Source organism: Acanthopagrus latus, chromosome 8 (genome assembly GCF_904848185.1).
Source record: "Acanthopagrus latus isolate v.2019 chromosome 8, fAcaLat1.1, whole genome shotgun sequence".
Lineage (NCBI taxonomy): Eukaryota > Metazoa > Chordata > Actinopteri > Spariformes > Sparidae > Acanthopagrus > Acanthopagrus latus.
In genome coordinates, this window is record NC_051046.1 from 4,522,386 (window position 1) to 4,535,851 (window position 13,466).

The 13,466-nt window shown below is 41.7% G+C and overlaps 2 protein-coding genes across 20 annotated transcripts in view; one reads left to right on the plus strand and one right to left on the minus strand.

The window, feature by feature from the left end:
- Positions 1–4,584, minus strand: part of trim44 (tripartite motif containing 44) — a 43,631-nt gene extending 39,047 nt beyond the window's left edge. Inside the window, exons 1-3 of one of the 5 annotated variants that reach the window (XM_037106147.1) lie at positions 4,441–4,584; positions 1,912–2,547; positions 448–525 (exon numbers count right to left, since the gene is read on the minus strand). In XM_037106147.1, the coding sequence (XP_036962042.1) occupies positions 448–525; positions 1,912–2,523 (690 nt within the window). In that variant the 5' untranslated portion in view covers positions 2,524–2,547; positions 4,441–4,584. Of the gene's footprint in view, positions 1–447; positions 526–1,911; positions 2,548–3,281; positions 3,552–3,822; positions 3,918–4,230; positions 4,334–4,440 lie in introns of those variants that run through there. The other 4 variants (XM_037106149.1, XM_037106146.1, XM_037106148.1 and 1 more) reach the window with 4 other exon arrangements.
- pamr1 (peptidase domain containing associated with muscle regeneration 1) overlaps positions 3,794–13,466 on the plus strand; it is a 66,446-nt gene continuing 56,773 nt past the window's right edge. For 3 of the 15 annotated variants that reach the window (XM_037106127.1, XM_037106129.1, XM_037106128.1), the window contains exons 1-5: positions 3,794–3,931; positions 7,424–7,645; positions 8,033–8,122; positions 11,075–11,169; positions 12,166–12,372. The gene's annotated coding sequence lies outside the window, so the exon portion shown is untranslated. Of the gene's footprint in view, positions 3,932–7,423; positions 7,646–8,032; positions 8,123–11,074; positions 11,170–11,196; positions 11,364–12,162; positions 12,373–13,466 lie in introns of those variants that run through there. The other 12 variants (XM_037106132.1, XM_037106133.1, XM_037106130.1 and 9 more) reach the window with 12 other exon arrangements.

Genomic DNA, 13,466 nt, shown 5'->3' on the forward strand with positions numbered 1-13,466 from the left:
ATTTGACAGGCTGTCTGAGACTGCTTGGCCTAATTATGGAGGAGATAAGACTGAAAGTAGACTAGCATGTTCCTTGGAGGAACAAACCTTGAAGCAACTAGCATTTATTCTGTAACGGTGGATTAAGATACAACAAAAGAAAGTGCACAGATTATGTTATACATGTGTACTGTCCCTATGACCATCACCATTCAACCATCTATATTTACACTTAAACTGTGCTGACAGACATCTTTGAAGGCTTGAATCAGCTTGCGAGGTCAAATCCAATTTTTTATAGCTGCAGAGAAATTCTCTTTTCACTTGATAAGAGTTAGTTGGAGCTCATTACTAAATGAGAACAGTTGAGAGAAAATCTTTGGGGAGAAGTTTTCTAAAAATGGCCATTACTGTTTAATTAGTGTTAGCACTTGGCTCAGTGTTCTGCATGCAGGAGTTTTCGCTCACCTCGGGGTTGGTCCACTTGGTCTTGATCTTTTCAGCCATCTGTTGTGTGCAGCCCAGCAGGTCATACCCCTGCCTGCTCTACAAGTCGAGCAGAAAAAATACACGGTTAACAAAACAGAGCAACAATAATCGACAAACCAAGTTAGAAAGTTATTAGTTCATGATTAAGCTGTTACTGGGCACGTTCACAAAAGCTTCTCATCACTGATAATGCGAAGATATGTCTGGATTGATGCTTTTAGAAGATGCTAGTCTGCAAGTAAAAAGGCATGGCAACATCCTTGAGAACTCACCGTGTCCATCACAGGCTACACTTATTGTTTGACATGGTCCATACTCAGCGCACTACACCATGACAGGAAATCATATCACTACTGAGGTAGATGAAGTGTTCTTTCACATGAATACACTGGCACAAAAAGCAGGACAAAAGCTCTGAGTACGTTTAGAGTAAATAATGTGGCTTTAGGCTACATGTGTGTGTGACCGCCTTTGTCCCTCATCAATCCATATGTGGCCATGATGTAAGAGGAAGCCAGTGAAGTGTGCTGCTCTAGTTCGGGTTTTTCTGATGTACAGCCATGGGGCAGAGGACTTAACTCTGTATATTACTGCCAGCACACCATGAGGGTCATTACCACTGTAGCTAAAACGCACCTGCTCTGTGACAGTTTTCAAATCGAGGCTCTCACCGTGCTTACTTTTCTACATTGTTTTTATTACAGTGTTCACAAACAAAGCCCTTGACTTTTCAAAAATATTAATCCAAAGCTAAATCCTGGTTTTTGATGCGATCACACCATGTTAATTGGTCCGCTGTGCAATAACACGGTCTGGATGTGTTCAGTGTGCTGATAACACCTGACTCTAAATGGTGACATAATCATCACAAACACTATATACTGCAGTACTGGGCTCATAGTGATGATGGGGGAAAAAAAAAAAAATCCAGCATAGCGTTTAACGCAGCTTACTGGACAGGCTGCAACGCCACGTCTAACGACTGGGCCTATTAAACCCACCTGAAGCAAAAAGGGCATCTGGGAAATGGAGGAAGGGTCAAGCCATAATTGGTGCCAACCCAAATGGACGTTAGGGTTATTTAGATCATTTAATTTCCATTTCACAGTCGTCACAGAAATTATTTATGGAACTGTAGAAGTGAATCAATTTATAAAAGATGGCATGTGGGTGATCATGAGACAATGTTACATTTAAACATTACACAGGGCCCTCGTGAGTTGACTTAAAGACTACAGGGCCTCCAGCTATTGGCATACTACTTAATACTGAATTAGAAATGCAAACCAGCGAGGCCACGGTCTGAATACATTATGTTACACATTACGGAGCTGCAGATGTGGAGCACGTCGTTATGATTGAGTACAGGAGAGGGCATACAGTGGATCAGACTGTGCTGTAGTGCCAGATATAAACCTGTCAGGCTCTGAGCGTGTGACTCACCTTCTGCCACACGTAGGCCTCGTGCAGGGTGATAATCTCATGCTCGCGGTGCTCACCCTGCACGGCGCACACCACACATATTATCTTCTCATCTGGTTTGCAGTAGAGGGAGCCTTCCTGTCCGTGCTCCTTGCAGCGCAGTCTCTCTACAGTGACAGTGTCCCTCTTCCCGGCCTCCTGCCCTGCTCCTGCACCCTCTGCTCCGTCACCAAGCTCAGCCTCCGGGTGCAGACCGTTCTGCGCTCCTTCAGCATCACCACTCGCGTCTCCATCGTCCACCCCGAGCTGTTCCATCCCCTGATATGCGCCCACTCCAGCTGCCCTCTCTGCACCGGCCTCATCCTCAGCTCCATCTCCAACTCTCAAGTCTCTGTCAGTGCCAAGTCCATTAGCTTGTGTCTCGTCGTGGTTATAAGGCGTTAGCGGGTGATGTGTGCTGCTGGCATGTCTGTCAGCGTGGAGGGGGCAGAAGGCGAAGCTGCAGGAGTGGCACACTTGGGTGGCTGGTTGGGCCTCGTCCGGCTCGCACGCATCACATGACCCATCCATCTGCGGCAGCTCCTCGTGTTTCAGCCCCATGGCTCCTTCCTGGGGTTCCCCGTGGTGGTCCATGGTGGCTGATTAAGAGGAGTAAGTCTTATAGGAGACACAGAGTTTAGGACAGGTTATTAATAGCTGTGACCTTCTGCGAATGGCTCTCATATTTGCACCGGGGGGGAAAGTCCAGGATCCTCAGGACTAATCCCCTCTGATATAATATCCCAACAACAGATGATGTGCGGAGGGAGCCAAACACCACAGGAAACACAACATCCAAAGCAAAACACACTCACGCAAACTACCTCAAGGGCACCAAACAGAGGGACCCCATCTGCGGCCACTGAACTGTCAGTGTGCAAACACAATCAGAAAGTGCTGCGTGTGAACCCACTGCAGCCTCAGCATGACCACAAAACCCACACTCACCTCAGGCCCTGACCTTTTTTTCCCCATGTCCTGTTCCTTTGTGTACCTAAAACCTCCCAAGAGCCCCTTATTATTATTATTTTTTTTCCAGTCCACTCTGCAAGACTGAAGAGAGCCTACGGTGCACACACAGAGCACAGACACAATAAGCAACCATTTTATTTTTTTTCCTCATGACTTTTTCCCTTTTCTCCTCGCAACATTCCCCTCCTGAGCTGTGTTTGTGTGCTCTCTTCCTCTGCTGACACAAACAACAACCGGTAGAAAAAGTGCTGTAACGCTCAGAAAGCCTTCGCCCCCTCCTCTTCTTCTTCTTCCTCTTTTTCCCTTTCACCTCTCTGCTATTTCTCTGTCTGACTCACACATTCACACAAGCTTTTCTTCCCTCATCCTGTGGGGCTTACCAGTTTGCAGCTCACTGCAGTGTACTTACTCGTCTGTGTCTTCCTCCCCCCTTCTGTTTCTGTTTTTTTTTTTTTTCTGTTTAGGTTTGTGTCTGTCTACTGCTAGTTTTGAGATAATATGGAGTCTGTGGAGGAATTAGCTTGACGGCTAACTTCCTTAGCACTGCCGTCGTGCCTTGAATGCTATTACTGTGCTGTCGCCTGATCTGCTTTCACTTTACAGCAGTAGAGGAGCTCCAGCTCGGTTCCGACGGCGTTTGCTTCCTTATTTTTATCCGCTGCTGTCTGTGTTTTTTTTCTTCTTCTACTTCCTGCTTGTAGTCTCCTGTGTGTGTGTATGTGTGTGAGAGAGAGAGAGAGCGGCAGAGACACGCAGAGGTGGGAGAGAGAAAACCTGCCGCCTGTCAGCAGCAACAAACAGTAAAACTCCGCACCGGAGGCGGTTAGAGCCCTCACAGTTGTAATGTTAATGTAAATACGCTGTAATATCAAGACTTTCTGATATGTAGCTAATAATAAACGGCAAATAATTAGTAATTACCCCCAGCTGCGATCACGGAGGCTCGTTAACTGATTCAGCCAATCAGAATTAGGGTGACGGTTATGTCAGTTAGGGTTAGCAAACATGGCTTCCTGTGTGAGAGCTAAAGGTAAGCTAACACCACATTGCTGAAAAAAGAATTACAGCCTGAAAGGCTCTTCAGGAGCAGTTTTCCTCCTGTCACTGTCTTAATAATGTTAGAATTCAACTAAATTAAAAATACACAAACCTGAGCAGATTCAGAGATTGATAATTAGCTACACAGAGTCTCCTGTGAGAGCTCAGGTAAGCTAACACTAACATTTCAGAACAAATAACACTTATTAAAAGGTGTTCAGGTGCAGTGTTTTTTGTGTCACCATGTGTTAAGAATGCTAGACTTTAACTGAAATAACAAAATATACAAACCTGAGCAGATTAAGGGGTAGTGTCTGTGCCTAGATGTCACATTAGCTTTGATAATTAGCTACATGGAGTCAGTTTCCTGTGAGAGCTAAGTCAACCTAACACTACATTTTGTATTAAATGACACCCAACAAAAGTAGTTCCAGTGCAGGTTTCTTCATGTCACTGTGTTAAGAATGCTAGACTTTAACTGCAATGACAAAATATACAAACCTGAGCAGATACAGGGACAGAGTCTGTGCCTTAATGGCACATTAGCTTTGATAATTAGCAACATTAGAGTCAGTTTCCCTTGAGAGCTAAGGTAACACTACATTTCATAACGAATGACACCTAACAAAAGCTGTTCAAGTCTAGTTTTGTTCGTGTCACTATGTGTTCAGAATGCTGACATTTAACCAAATTAAAAATATACAAACCTGAGCAGATTGTGGGATAGAGACTGTGCTTCAATGTCACATTAACTTTGATAATTAGCCACATTGGAGTCAGTTTCCCTTGAGAGCTAAGGTAACCTAACACTATATTTCAGAGCATATAACACCTAACAAAGGCTGTTCAGATGCAGTTTTCTACATGTCACCATGTGTTTAAAAATGCAAAAATGTTCACATAAATGTCACAATAGCGTTTCGGAGTCGTGGCTGAGTCACTCCCTTCAAAACCTTGTCACATTGTTTGATAACACTGTAGAAATTTGCAATATTTTAATCCTATCAATAATATTCCATTGTATGTGCATTGAAGAGTTTTTTTTAAGCGTCTTTATTCTTAAGTCTTTTGTTTGTTTTTGCTTATCTGCCTTTCCTTGACACTTCAAGGTGCACTACATAGTTTTGGGGGAGAAATTATGCCTTTAAAACACTCAATATACAAAGTCTGTTTTCATGACTGAATAAACTGAATAAACAAACTGACCTTAAAGGACAACACAATTTCATACCATTTTCCTTTGTTTGTATTTGGCACCCTGTCGCCTTTCAGCTTCAAACAGTGTTCTGGGGAAATTATTTTCCTCCGAGAACAGCTTGTGTTATGGACAAGATACATTTTTCTGGGTTTGTATTATTACCTACTTCAAATTCTGAATTTGAATTTCCTCACCAAAAATACAATTTACCCCTTTAACGACAAGCAACAGCCATTCTGGTTGTCCTGTCCTGTGTACATTATGCACAAGAAACTGTGCTTGTATAAAAAAAGCATTATGGTCAAGCGGGTTTTTTTTTTCTATTTAAAGCACATCAGTATAATCTATTGTAACAAAGTGACAAGAGTTGAAACAGAAAGCCCGAGAAAAAAAACACAATTTATGTGAAGAAACTAATAATCAAGACACAAGAGCACAACCCGTACTCAGAGTTATAATAGGTGGTGTGAGTAATATTTTCCTCATGGGACTTTAGGAGGATGTCTTGTGTTTAAACACAGTGATTTTATATGTGATTAAAAAGTAATCATCAATGCAAAAGTTGTGATAACAAGAATGTGTATTGACCGGATCACCGTGAAAATGCATTGGACGTTTACTTTCCGGTAGAAAACTGGCCTCTGATTTGCACTGTGGAGATCAGCACACTTATTTATTTGTGTCGTAACATCAGCCGCAACTTTGTGATCTGAAGATATATATAGTAAAACATTGTGGTCCGAACTGTCCCATGTTTCTACTGTGCTTATTTCATGTACTGTGTTGCTTTGCCGACATCCTTGATATCTCCTGCACACCTCAAACTAACTGATAGTCTAGTATGAATTAAGATGTAATTTTTCTCGTCTGTAGCCAGATAAGTAAATTAGGTGTCCAACCTAACATGAGTGAAAGTTTTTCTTATTTATAAACTATGACAGCATTTAACAGGCCCTTTAGATGAATTAGATGGATACACTTTGAAATAGCTTCATTAATAAAGACTATCACATTGTATGTGAGCTAATGCGTGATGCAGGGGTTTTCTACGTGGATGTGATTGTAAACAAACATTGTGATTTGTTCTATATCTGCAGGCTGGGGATGAGATGAGATTAAACTCTCATGGTTTCCTTGGTGAATTAGACAAAGTGAGCAAAAGCAATGTTTGTATAATAAAAAGCAAATCTGATTTTCCCAGTGAATTATTAAGTGCTGTTAAAGGACGTGCATGTTATCAGTCATGAATACATTTATAAGAAATTACAGCTAAGTGAGTGACAGCTACAGGGCCAAAAAGAGGAGTTTATTATCTGAATACAGGAAAGGGGTTCAACTGGAAGTGTAAACAAATTGTGAATTTGAACTCCGGTGTTAATGGGGAGTTTCTAATTATGATGTCTGCTTTCCCCTTCTGTTCACGTCCTTACCCTCCATAAACCGGCGCTGAGAGACAATGGAGCAGGATTAGAAGTCTGGAGAGGGAGACAGAGATGAGGAAAAACAAGCTGTTCTCTGTAGAGAGATCTAAAGAGGCTATTGAGCTGGGCTTCACACAAGCAGTATTTGGCAAAGCATTGTTGACTGTTACTGTGATTTGAATGGCACACCATAAATAACCATATACCACATTCCAAGTAAGCCTCTGGCTTCCATTCGATATGGATGATCATGCTGTTTTTGCCAAAGATTTGAGCTCTCAAAGAGGATTGCTGTTATGGTGTCACCACAGAAGATTTATTATTAGACAATAAACAGAAAGGATGACTCAATGGGAAACATACGCTGGCAAAAATCTAATTTGCCTTGGCATGAGACTCGCTTAAACCATTTTGATGTAACGATTAAAACTATAACTGTGTTTTCCAGAGAGCATTTAATCATAAAAGATGTAAGATTTTGATTGGAGTTACAGTTGGATTGTGGAGCACTAATTGCATTGCCACATCCATAACAGCAGGATCACATCAAACCGTAAGTTATCTCATTCTATCGAACCACACGACACAAAGTTAAGTACTCACCTGACTTATGTTTGAAATATTTCACTGCAGTCATCTCTGCTGGACGTTGGAAGACAGCATCTTCTTGCACACCGCATAAAACTGAAAACTATTAAAAGGTTCATTGATTTGCAGTTCATTAGAATAAGCCCCAGATATAGATACAAAACGAGGCTACTGATAGGAACTGTGATTAGTTCTTTCTCTACCCAGGGATTGTAGTGAAACAAAGTTTGACACATAATGGGAACTAAATTTGTTTACCTAAATTGTGTTTCCGCAGCTCAGAAAGGCCTGTGCAGGGAAGTTGGCAACACAGAGAACATCAAGCTCTCACAGATGGCAGCCAAGAGTGAAGGGGGAAGCTTTGGCAGCCAGGCTGAGCAGACAGAAAGCACTTACCTAATGCCTTGGTTTTAACATTGTTTTATCGGCATGGGGTCAGTTGTTGGTCTCAAGATGAAATGTCCTTCAGCACCCGTCTGTCAGAGCAGCGCTTTTCAGAGTACGTTAGCATCTCCCTCTCTCTCTCCCCCATTATCTGTTGATATTTGATTCCGTCTGTCTCCTGGCTCCTTATTTGCCCTCTGGATTATTCTCCGGATGGACTTTTCCAAAACTCTTTCCACCTGTCATAACTGTGCAACGTCAAATAGAATCAATATGCTGTTTCGCTGTCTGTGGGTTCCTGAAACCTGTCTCATGAAACATGCTTACTAAACTTTACTTGAACCTTCAGAGCTGATCTGGAGTATGGACTAAAGGCGAGATCTGATGGGTTTTCACAGATAACCTGCCAGTTAATTAGTGATCCTGCTTTGACAGATATGCCCCTGGTGCTAGACTTGCTCAGTAATGTTTGTTTTGTGTGTGTGTTTGTGTGTGTTTGTAGGGCAAGGCAGAGGAAGGACAGCTGTCAAAACTGATTAGAGGCGCTGAGTGGCGAGATACAGGTGAGGGAAGAAAGCACATTTTGCACAAGGTAAGCACTTATGAAGGACAGTGATGCAGGGCAGCGTTTTCAAAAAATTCTGTTGTTCAAGATAAATGAAGAGAATATTCTGCCAAGTATACAAATGTGCACCTAAAGCACATTCAGTTTACAAATGTGTTTCTGTCTGCTGTGTTACCTTACTGGTATTATTGTCACCGTTATGATGATGATGATGATGATGATGATTATTTATTATTATTATTATTATTATTATTATTATTATTATTATTATTATTATTATTATTATTACATACAGTATAATGTTAGATACATCTAGTTATTTTTATATTATGCAGCATATAATCATCAGTTGCTGCCAAAAGTGCTAATATTGACATGATATGAAAGTGTCAAACAAAAGAGTACACACATACACACTTTATTTTTCTGAGCATCTAAGGCAAGTTCAAAAGTTCCTTATTTCTTTTTCCCCTCCAACCACCCTAAATCTGTAACAAATGTACCAGAACTAAGTTCATCCATTTTTAAACTGATAGTGTGAAGGCTCTATTTCACATTGGTTGGAATCAATCATTGCTCTGTTTTTATGAATGCATCCAAAATTCTGTGTTATATGTCTCACACAAAGCACCAACTCATTACTGTCTACTGCCAAAGGCATATCTATACTAATCTTTCTCTCCGCTGCCTTCTTGTCTCTCATAGACAAGGAGACAGACATATTTTGCTCCCGAATGAAAACACTGCCTCTTCCACAGCTATGGCTGGTTAAGTCTGAGTTTAATTTGACAAATTGAAGTGTGTTCTATTGTAGCATTTTTTAAAATATAAACATTAAGGCAGTTATCTTTCTTTCTGAATTGAGGATAATTTGCCAGTCCTTGCTTTTCAAAGGAGCTGCTGTTGTGATTTTGGATTGACTGTTAAGATGGTGAATTCTGACATAATGAGCACTAAAGCCTGTCACAGATGATGGTACCACATTGTACACAACTTTCTATTAACCTCTGTAAGGCTATTATAAATTACAAAATCTCTTTATGGCCCTCGCCTCTATTCCCTAGACACACAAAATCAATATCCAGCTTTTGGGCTGCAGCCTTCAATCAATACGTCACTTAATCAATAATCCCTCGAGAGTACTGCCTCACGTCTGTTCTTGTAAACCCAGATTCTGCCTTGAACTAGATTACTAGAAACAAATGGATAGCATTAGTAGTGAGAGAAACTCAGTGGGATATCTGAACCATGTGAATTTCTGTTTATTAGGGATTAAATCATTTTAATTGCATCTGTAAAATCTAAGCAGGCTACATGTAACTTGTTTTATAGCCTCGATCAGCAGCATCGGTCACTCTGTTTGTGGTTGCTTGGTACACAAAACTGTCCCCACCTTTTTGGCAGCCACAGTTTTCACCCTATTTGGCATAGTGAGTGAGGGTTTGATTTTTTTTTGTGTGTTCTTGCATTTGGCTAAAAGAGGGGATGAAGGTGTATAACTTCCAAACTAATGTACAGGAAATGAACTGACGTTTGGCATGGAAGTCGAGTGCTAATAAAGCTGTGTGAATGTGTTTGTGTGAACGTGCAGAGTCTATTTCTAGACCAGCTTTGCTCCTATGCGCTTGAGTATTTTTCAAGTCTCAGTGAAGCAAAATTCTCAGCTATAAGGCTTTCCTTAGAGACTAGAACATGGTATCAGATGGACACAGACATGGAGTAGCAACAAACACACAAAGCAGATAAACCGGCGAATCCACCATCACTGCCTTGGCTTATATGCCTAGCCCAGCTTGATCCAACCCCTGCTCTTATCGGCCTCTTACACACACTCTGTAACCACGGAAACTGTCTTACACTACTAGTCGTCGGCCAGTCATGCGCAACCGGTGGGTTCACAGCCTGCTTTTGCTCCGAGCTGCAGAAACAAGGTGTCAGGGGACGGCGGTAACAACGTTTGTTCAGAACCAAACATCCAGCACAGCTAATATGATGACTTGGAATTCTCACTGCACAGTTCAGTGTGTGGAAGCAATTAAGCTAAGTCTTGTTTTCCTGAAGCAAATTGAAATGTATCATACATCAATAGTCCTTTCGTTCATGGGTACACATGGGAGAATATTTCTGGCGGTATGGATGGATTACTTTTTGAAATTTGTTTCAAACATATGCTGTTGCTTAACTTTAGAAACAATTGGGAGCTAGAAGGAGAATACACCTGAACCTTATTATACCCAGTTTTTTCAAATTGCATCATGTTCAGAAGCACTGCTATGAATAAACAAATAAATCAATGCAGCATAAGACATGGTGCAAATGAAACAAAAATACCTGCTTTACAACAATCACCAAAATAATATATTTATAGAGAGAAAATCGTATGTATTTATTACTTGGCTCGTGATACATAATTGCATTTTTATTAGTTCACATAATGACATTGATATGATCAATTCCAGCCAGCAATGCCAACATGAGATCTTGTCTCCAGGTATGGTGGCACACCCCTGGTGCTACACATTGATCTATCACTTACACAGACAGGTCAAATACACTTTTTGATTACGTTTTAATGACAAGTTATATTGTGTCTGTCTCAGTCGTATGTGTCCTCACTATTTCCAGGTATTGAACCCTCATGAGCCTTTTAGATACAACTCAATTTACACTGGCTCACTGTAGCGTTCAGGGTGCAGCTAAGGCAAGAATGCTGAGTGGTGCACTGGTCATTGTGTGCAGTTGTTTCATTGCAGTGAAAAGCCATTGTGACATTGTGCAAACCACCGGAAATGATTGTCGAGTTGTGTCTGAAAGGTCGTTTCATTTAATATGAAAGTATTTTCAACAACTACAGTGCTTGAGCTACATGCATCCATGTGTTTTCTATTCTTTAGCTGTGTTAGTTTTTATTGAGTGTTAATATCTTCTGTCATCAAGTTCATGACAGAATGAATTGTGGGAATGTGTCTCTGAGAACAGATGTCAGGATTGGACCACGCTGTGTTGCAGTCCTCAGTGGGAGACATCTGCTGGCCCAAGATGAGGAAATAGACTCAATCTGCAAGCTTGGACAGGTGATCTGTGTCGAGCTTTTATCTTACGAAGTGGCCATCCTTGAACTAACTGTTGGAATTGTGCCCAAAAGAGAGATTTTCATAATGGACTCTGAAAACAGAGCTGCATGTGAGAGTGAATATACTCCTCAAGCAGTCCAAATATGAATATGTGTTAGCACAAATTAACTGCTGCTGTCAGGTGTCTTCTGAAGGTGAATTTATGTTTCTGGCCTCCACCAACTGTTACAAAAATAGTACAGAGCCCCGACTCAGACTATGGAAAACATTAGGAAAAACCAAAGCAAATATCATATTGCACGGACGAGGGGAAAAATGTTTTCTACCTCAGGAAACTTTACTTTATTAGCACAAAACTGCACATTGCACAATCCCCCTGTATGAAATTAAAACCCTGTGCTGTCATCTCTAATCTTTGTCAAGTTACTAACTAAAATTCTCTGAACAATAGAATTATGTTGTCACATAGGAATATTCTCAAATAAATAGTGTAAATTGTCTCCATTTTTATTTCTGATTTATAACAGGAGATCTTCTGTTTCACAAAGTAGCTCCGCCCTAATCTGGTTAAGTTTTGTTGGATGTAGATTGATACTCTTGTCTCAGAGGAAGAAAAAAAGTAAGCCAGCCACAATGGGTGGTTTGTATTAGGTTGTTATGTCTTGGCTTTACTCATGACTTGCTCATTCTCCTGCTCCATCTGTGCAGCAAACAAGTGTGTGCTCGCCACTGATTCAGACTGCAGAGTAGACAGCACACCGCTTAAATGTTTACTGGGTCACAGCATCTAGAACTTTGAAACTGAGTAAGATGTAGTGTAAATAAGAAATCTTAATTAAGCGTTCACACAATGATTAAGATAAATGGCCCCTTTCAACAGCCATGCGTGCTTGGCCACAGCTGGACCACTGTCTGCCATGACATCATATCCGAGAGCTCTGTTGGCGCTATATAACAATGACATTCACTGTTTTCCTCTGTGATCCCTCTCAGCAGGCCCCTAAACGTGGGCGCCGGGTCACAATGATCCTCTGTGCCCCCGACGTATGGCATCCTGGCACTGATGTGGTCCTGGAAAATTCTCAGGATGAACAGCCATGCCAAAAGCCTTCAACCAAAACCCTGGGATGGCGTCCTCTGGGGCTCACGCTTGATGATTCTGGTACCCGGTCTGCAAAACGCTGAAAGAGAGATGGCTCAAAGGTGAGAGTGTTTAGGGAGATAGGAAAAGCATGTGACAGAAAGAAAGAGGAATGATCGAATAGTTCAAAATTGGCCTGATCCAACCAGGCAAGAAATACTGTATTTGGTTGCCAAACCAATCAGAGTTTCACACAATTTTGCTCCTGCTGATGATGATTTAAGAGTTTCCACACACTTCTCATTTGGAAAAAAAAATGGGAAACACGTCTCCCTCAGAACCCTGACAACTGGTCTTTAAAGCAAAGCCTTTTACATCGCAAACCTCTCATCATGTTGAAGCTGGCCCACTAAGTCATTTACGTGCTCTGATCTCAGTCTACACCTGTCAGTTAAATGGCGGCAACATGAACCTTATTCCTCTCTCTGACACATCGGATAGGGGTGGGCAGGAATGAGAATGCATTTGGCATGATCCCTGCGGTAATTACAGATTCAAAAGAGAAAGAGTTTCACACAATATTCACTCAAACAACTACGCCCGGGGCCAACAAAATGGAGGAGAATCTTTTGTGTGCATGTGTAGCTGAGGTTGCTGATGGAAGACTGAGAAAAAAAAGAAGAGAATGATAGAAGCTGAGAATAGTTTGGGCGGAAAGGGTGTGGTAATGTGGAGGGCAGAGAAAAACAGCAAATGAAAGGATGGAAGATTGAATTACGTCTTCACGGGCGAGAACACTGCCTGCGAGCAAACAAAAGGATGACAAGATGCCCCGCCGCTGTTCTCTGACTGACGGTTGGACAGTTCCCCATCTTCCTGATGGCAGCCCCTCCCTCTCAGCTCCCTCTGTCGCTGCAGTTGTCAGTGTCCAATATCAACTCTTAAAACAATTACTAGACTGCCAGAGGGTGGACATAGCGCTGAGTCAGCAGACAAAAGTGGAAGACTACCTGTCACAGTGTGTGGAGGCATGCTGAGGAGAAGGATATGGGATGAAAAGGAAGAGGGGAGGGGAGCAGAAAGAATGGATGAATCATTTTAAAAATGGAAATCTAATGACGGATAAGCTGCTTATTAATTTGGCTGACACTGCCGCTGTGTGTGTGTGTGTGTACGTGCACATTTGGCTGTGTGGTCTATTTGTCCCCTGTCTTTG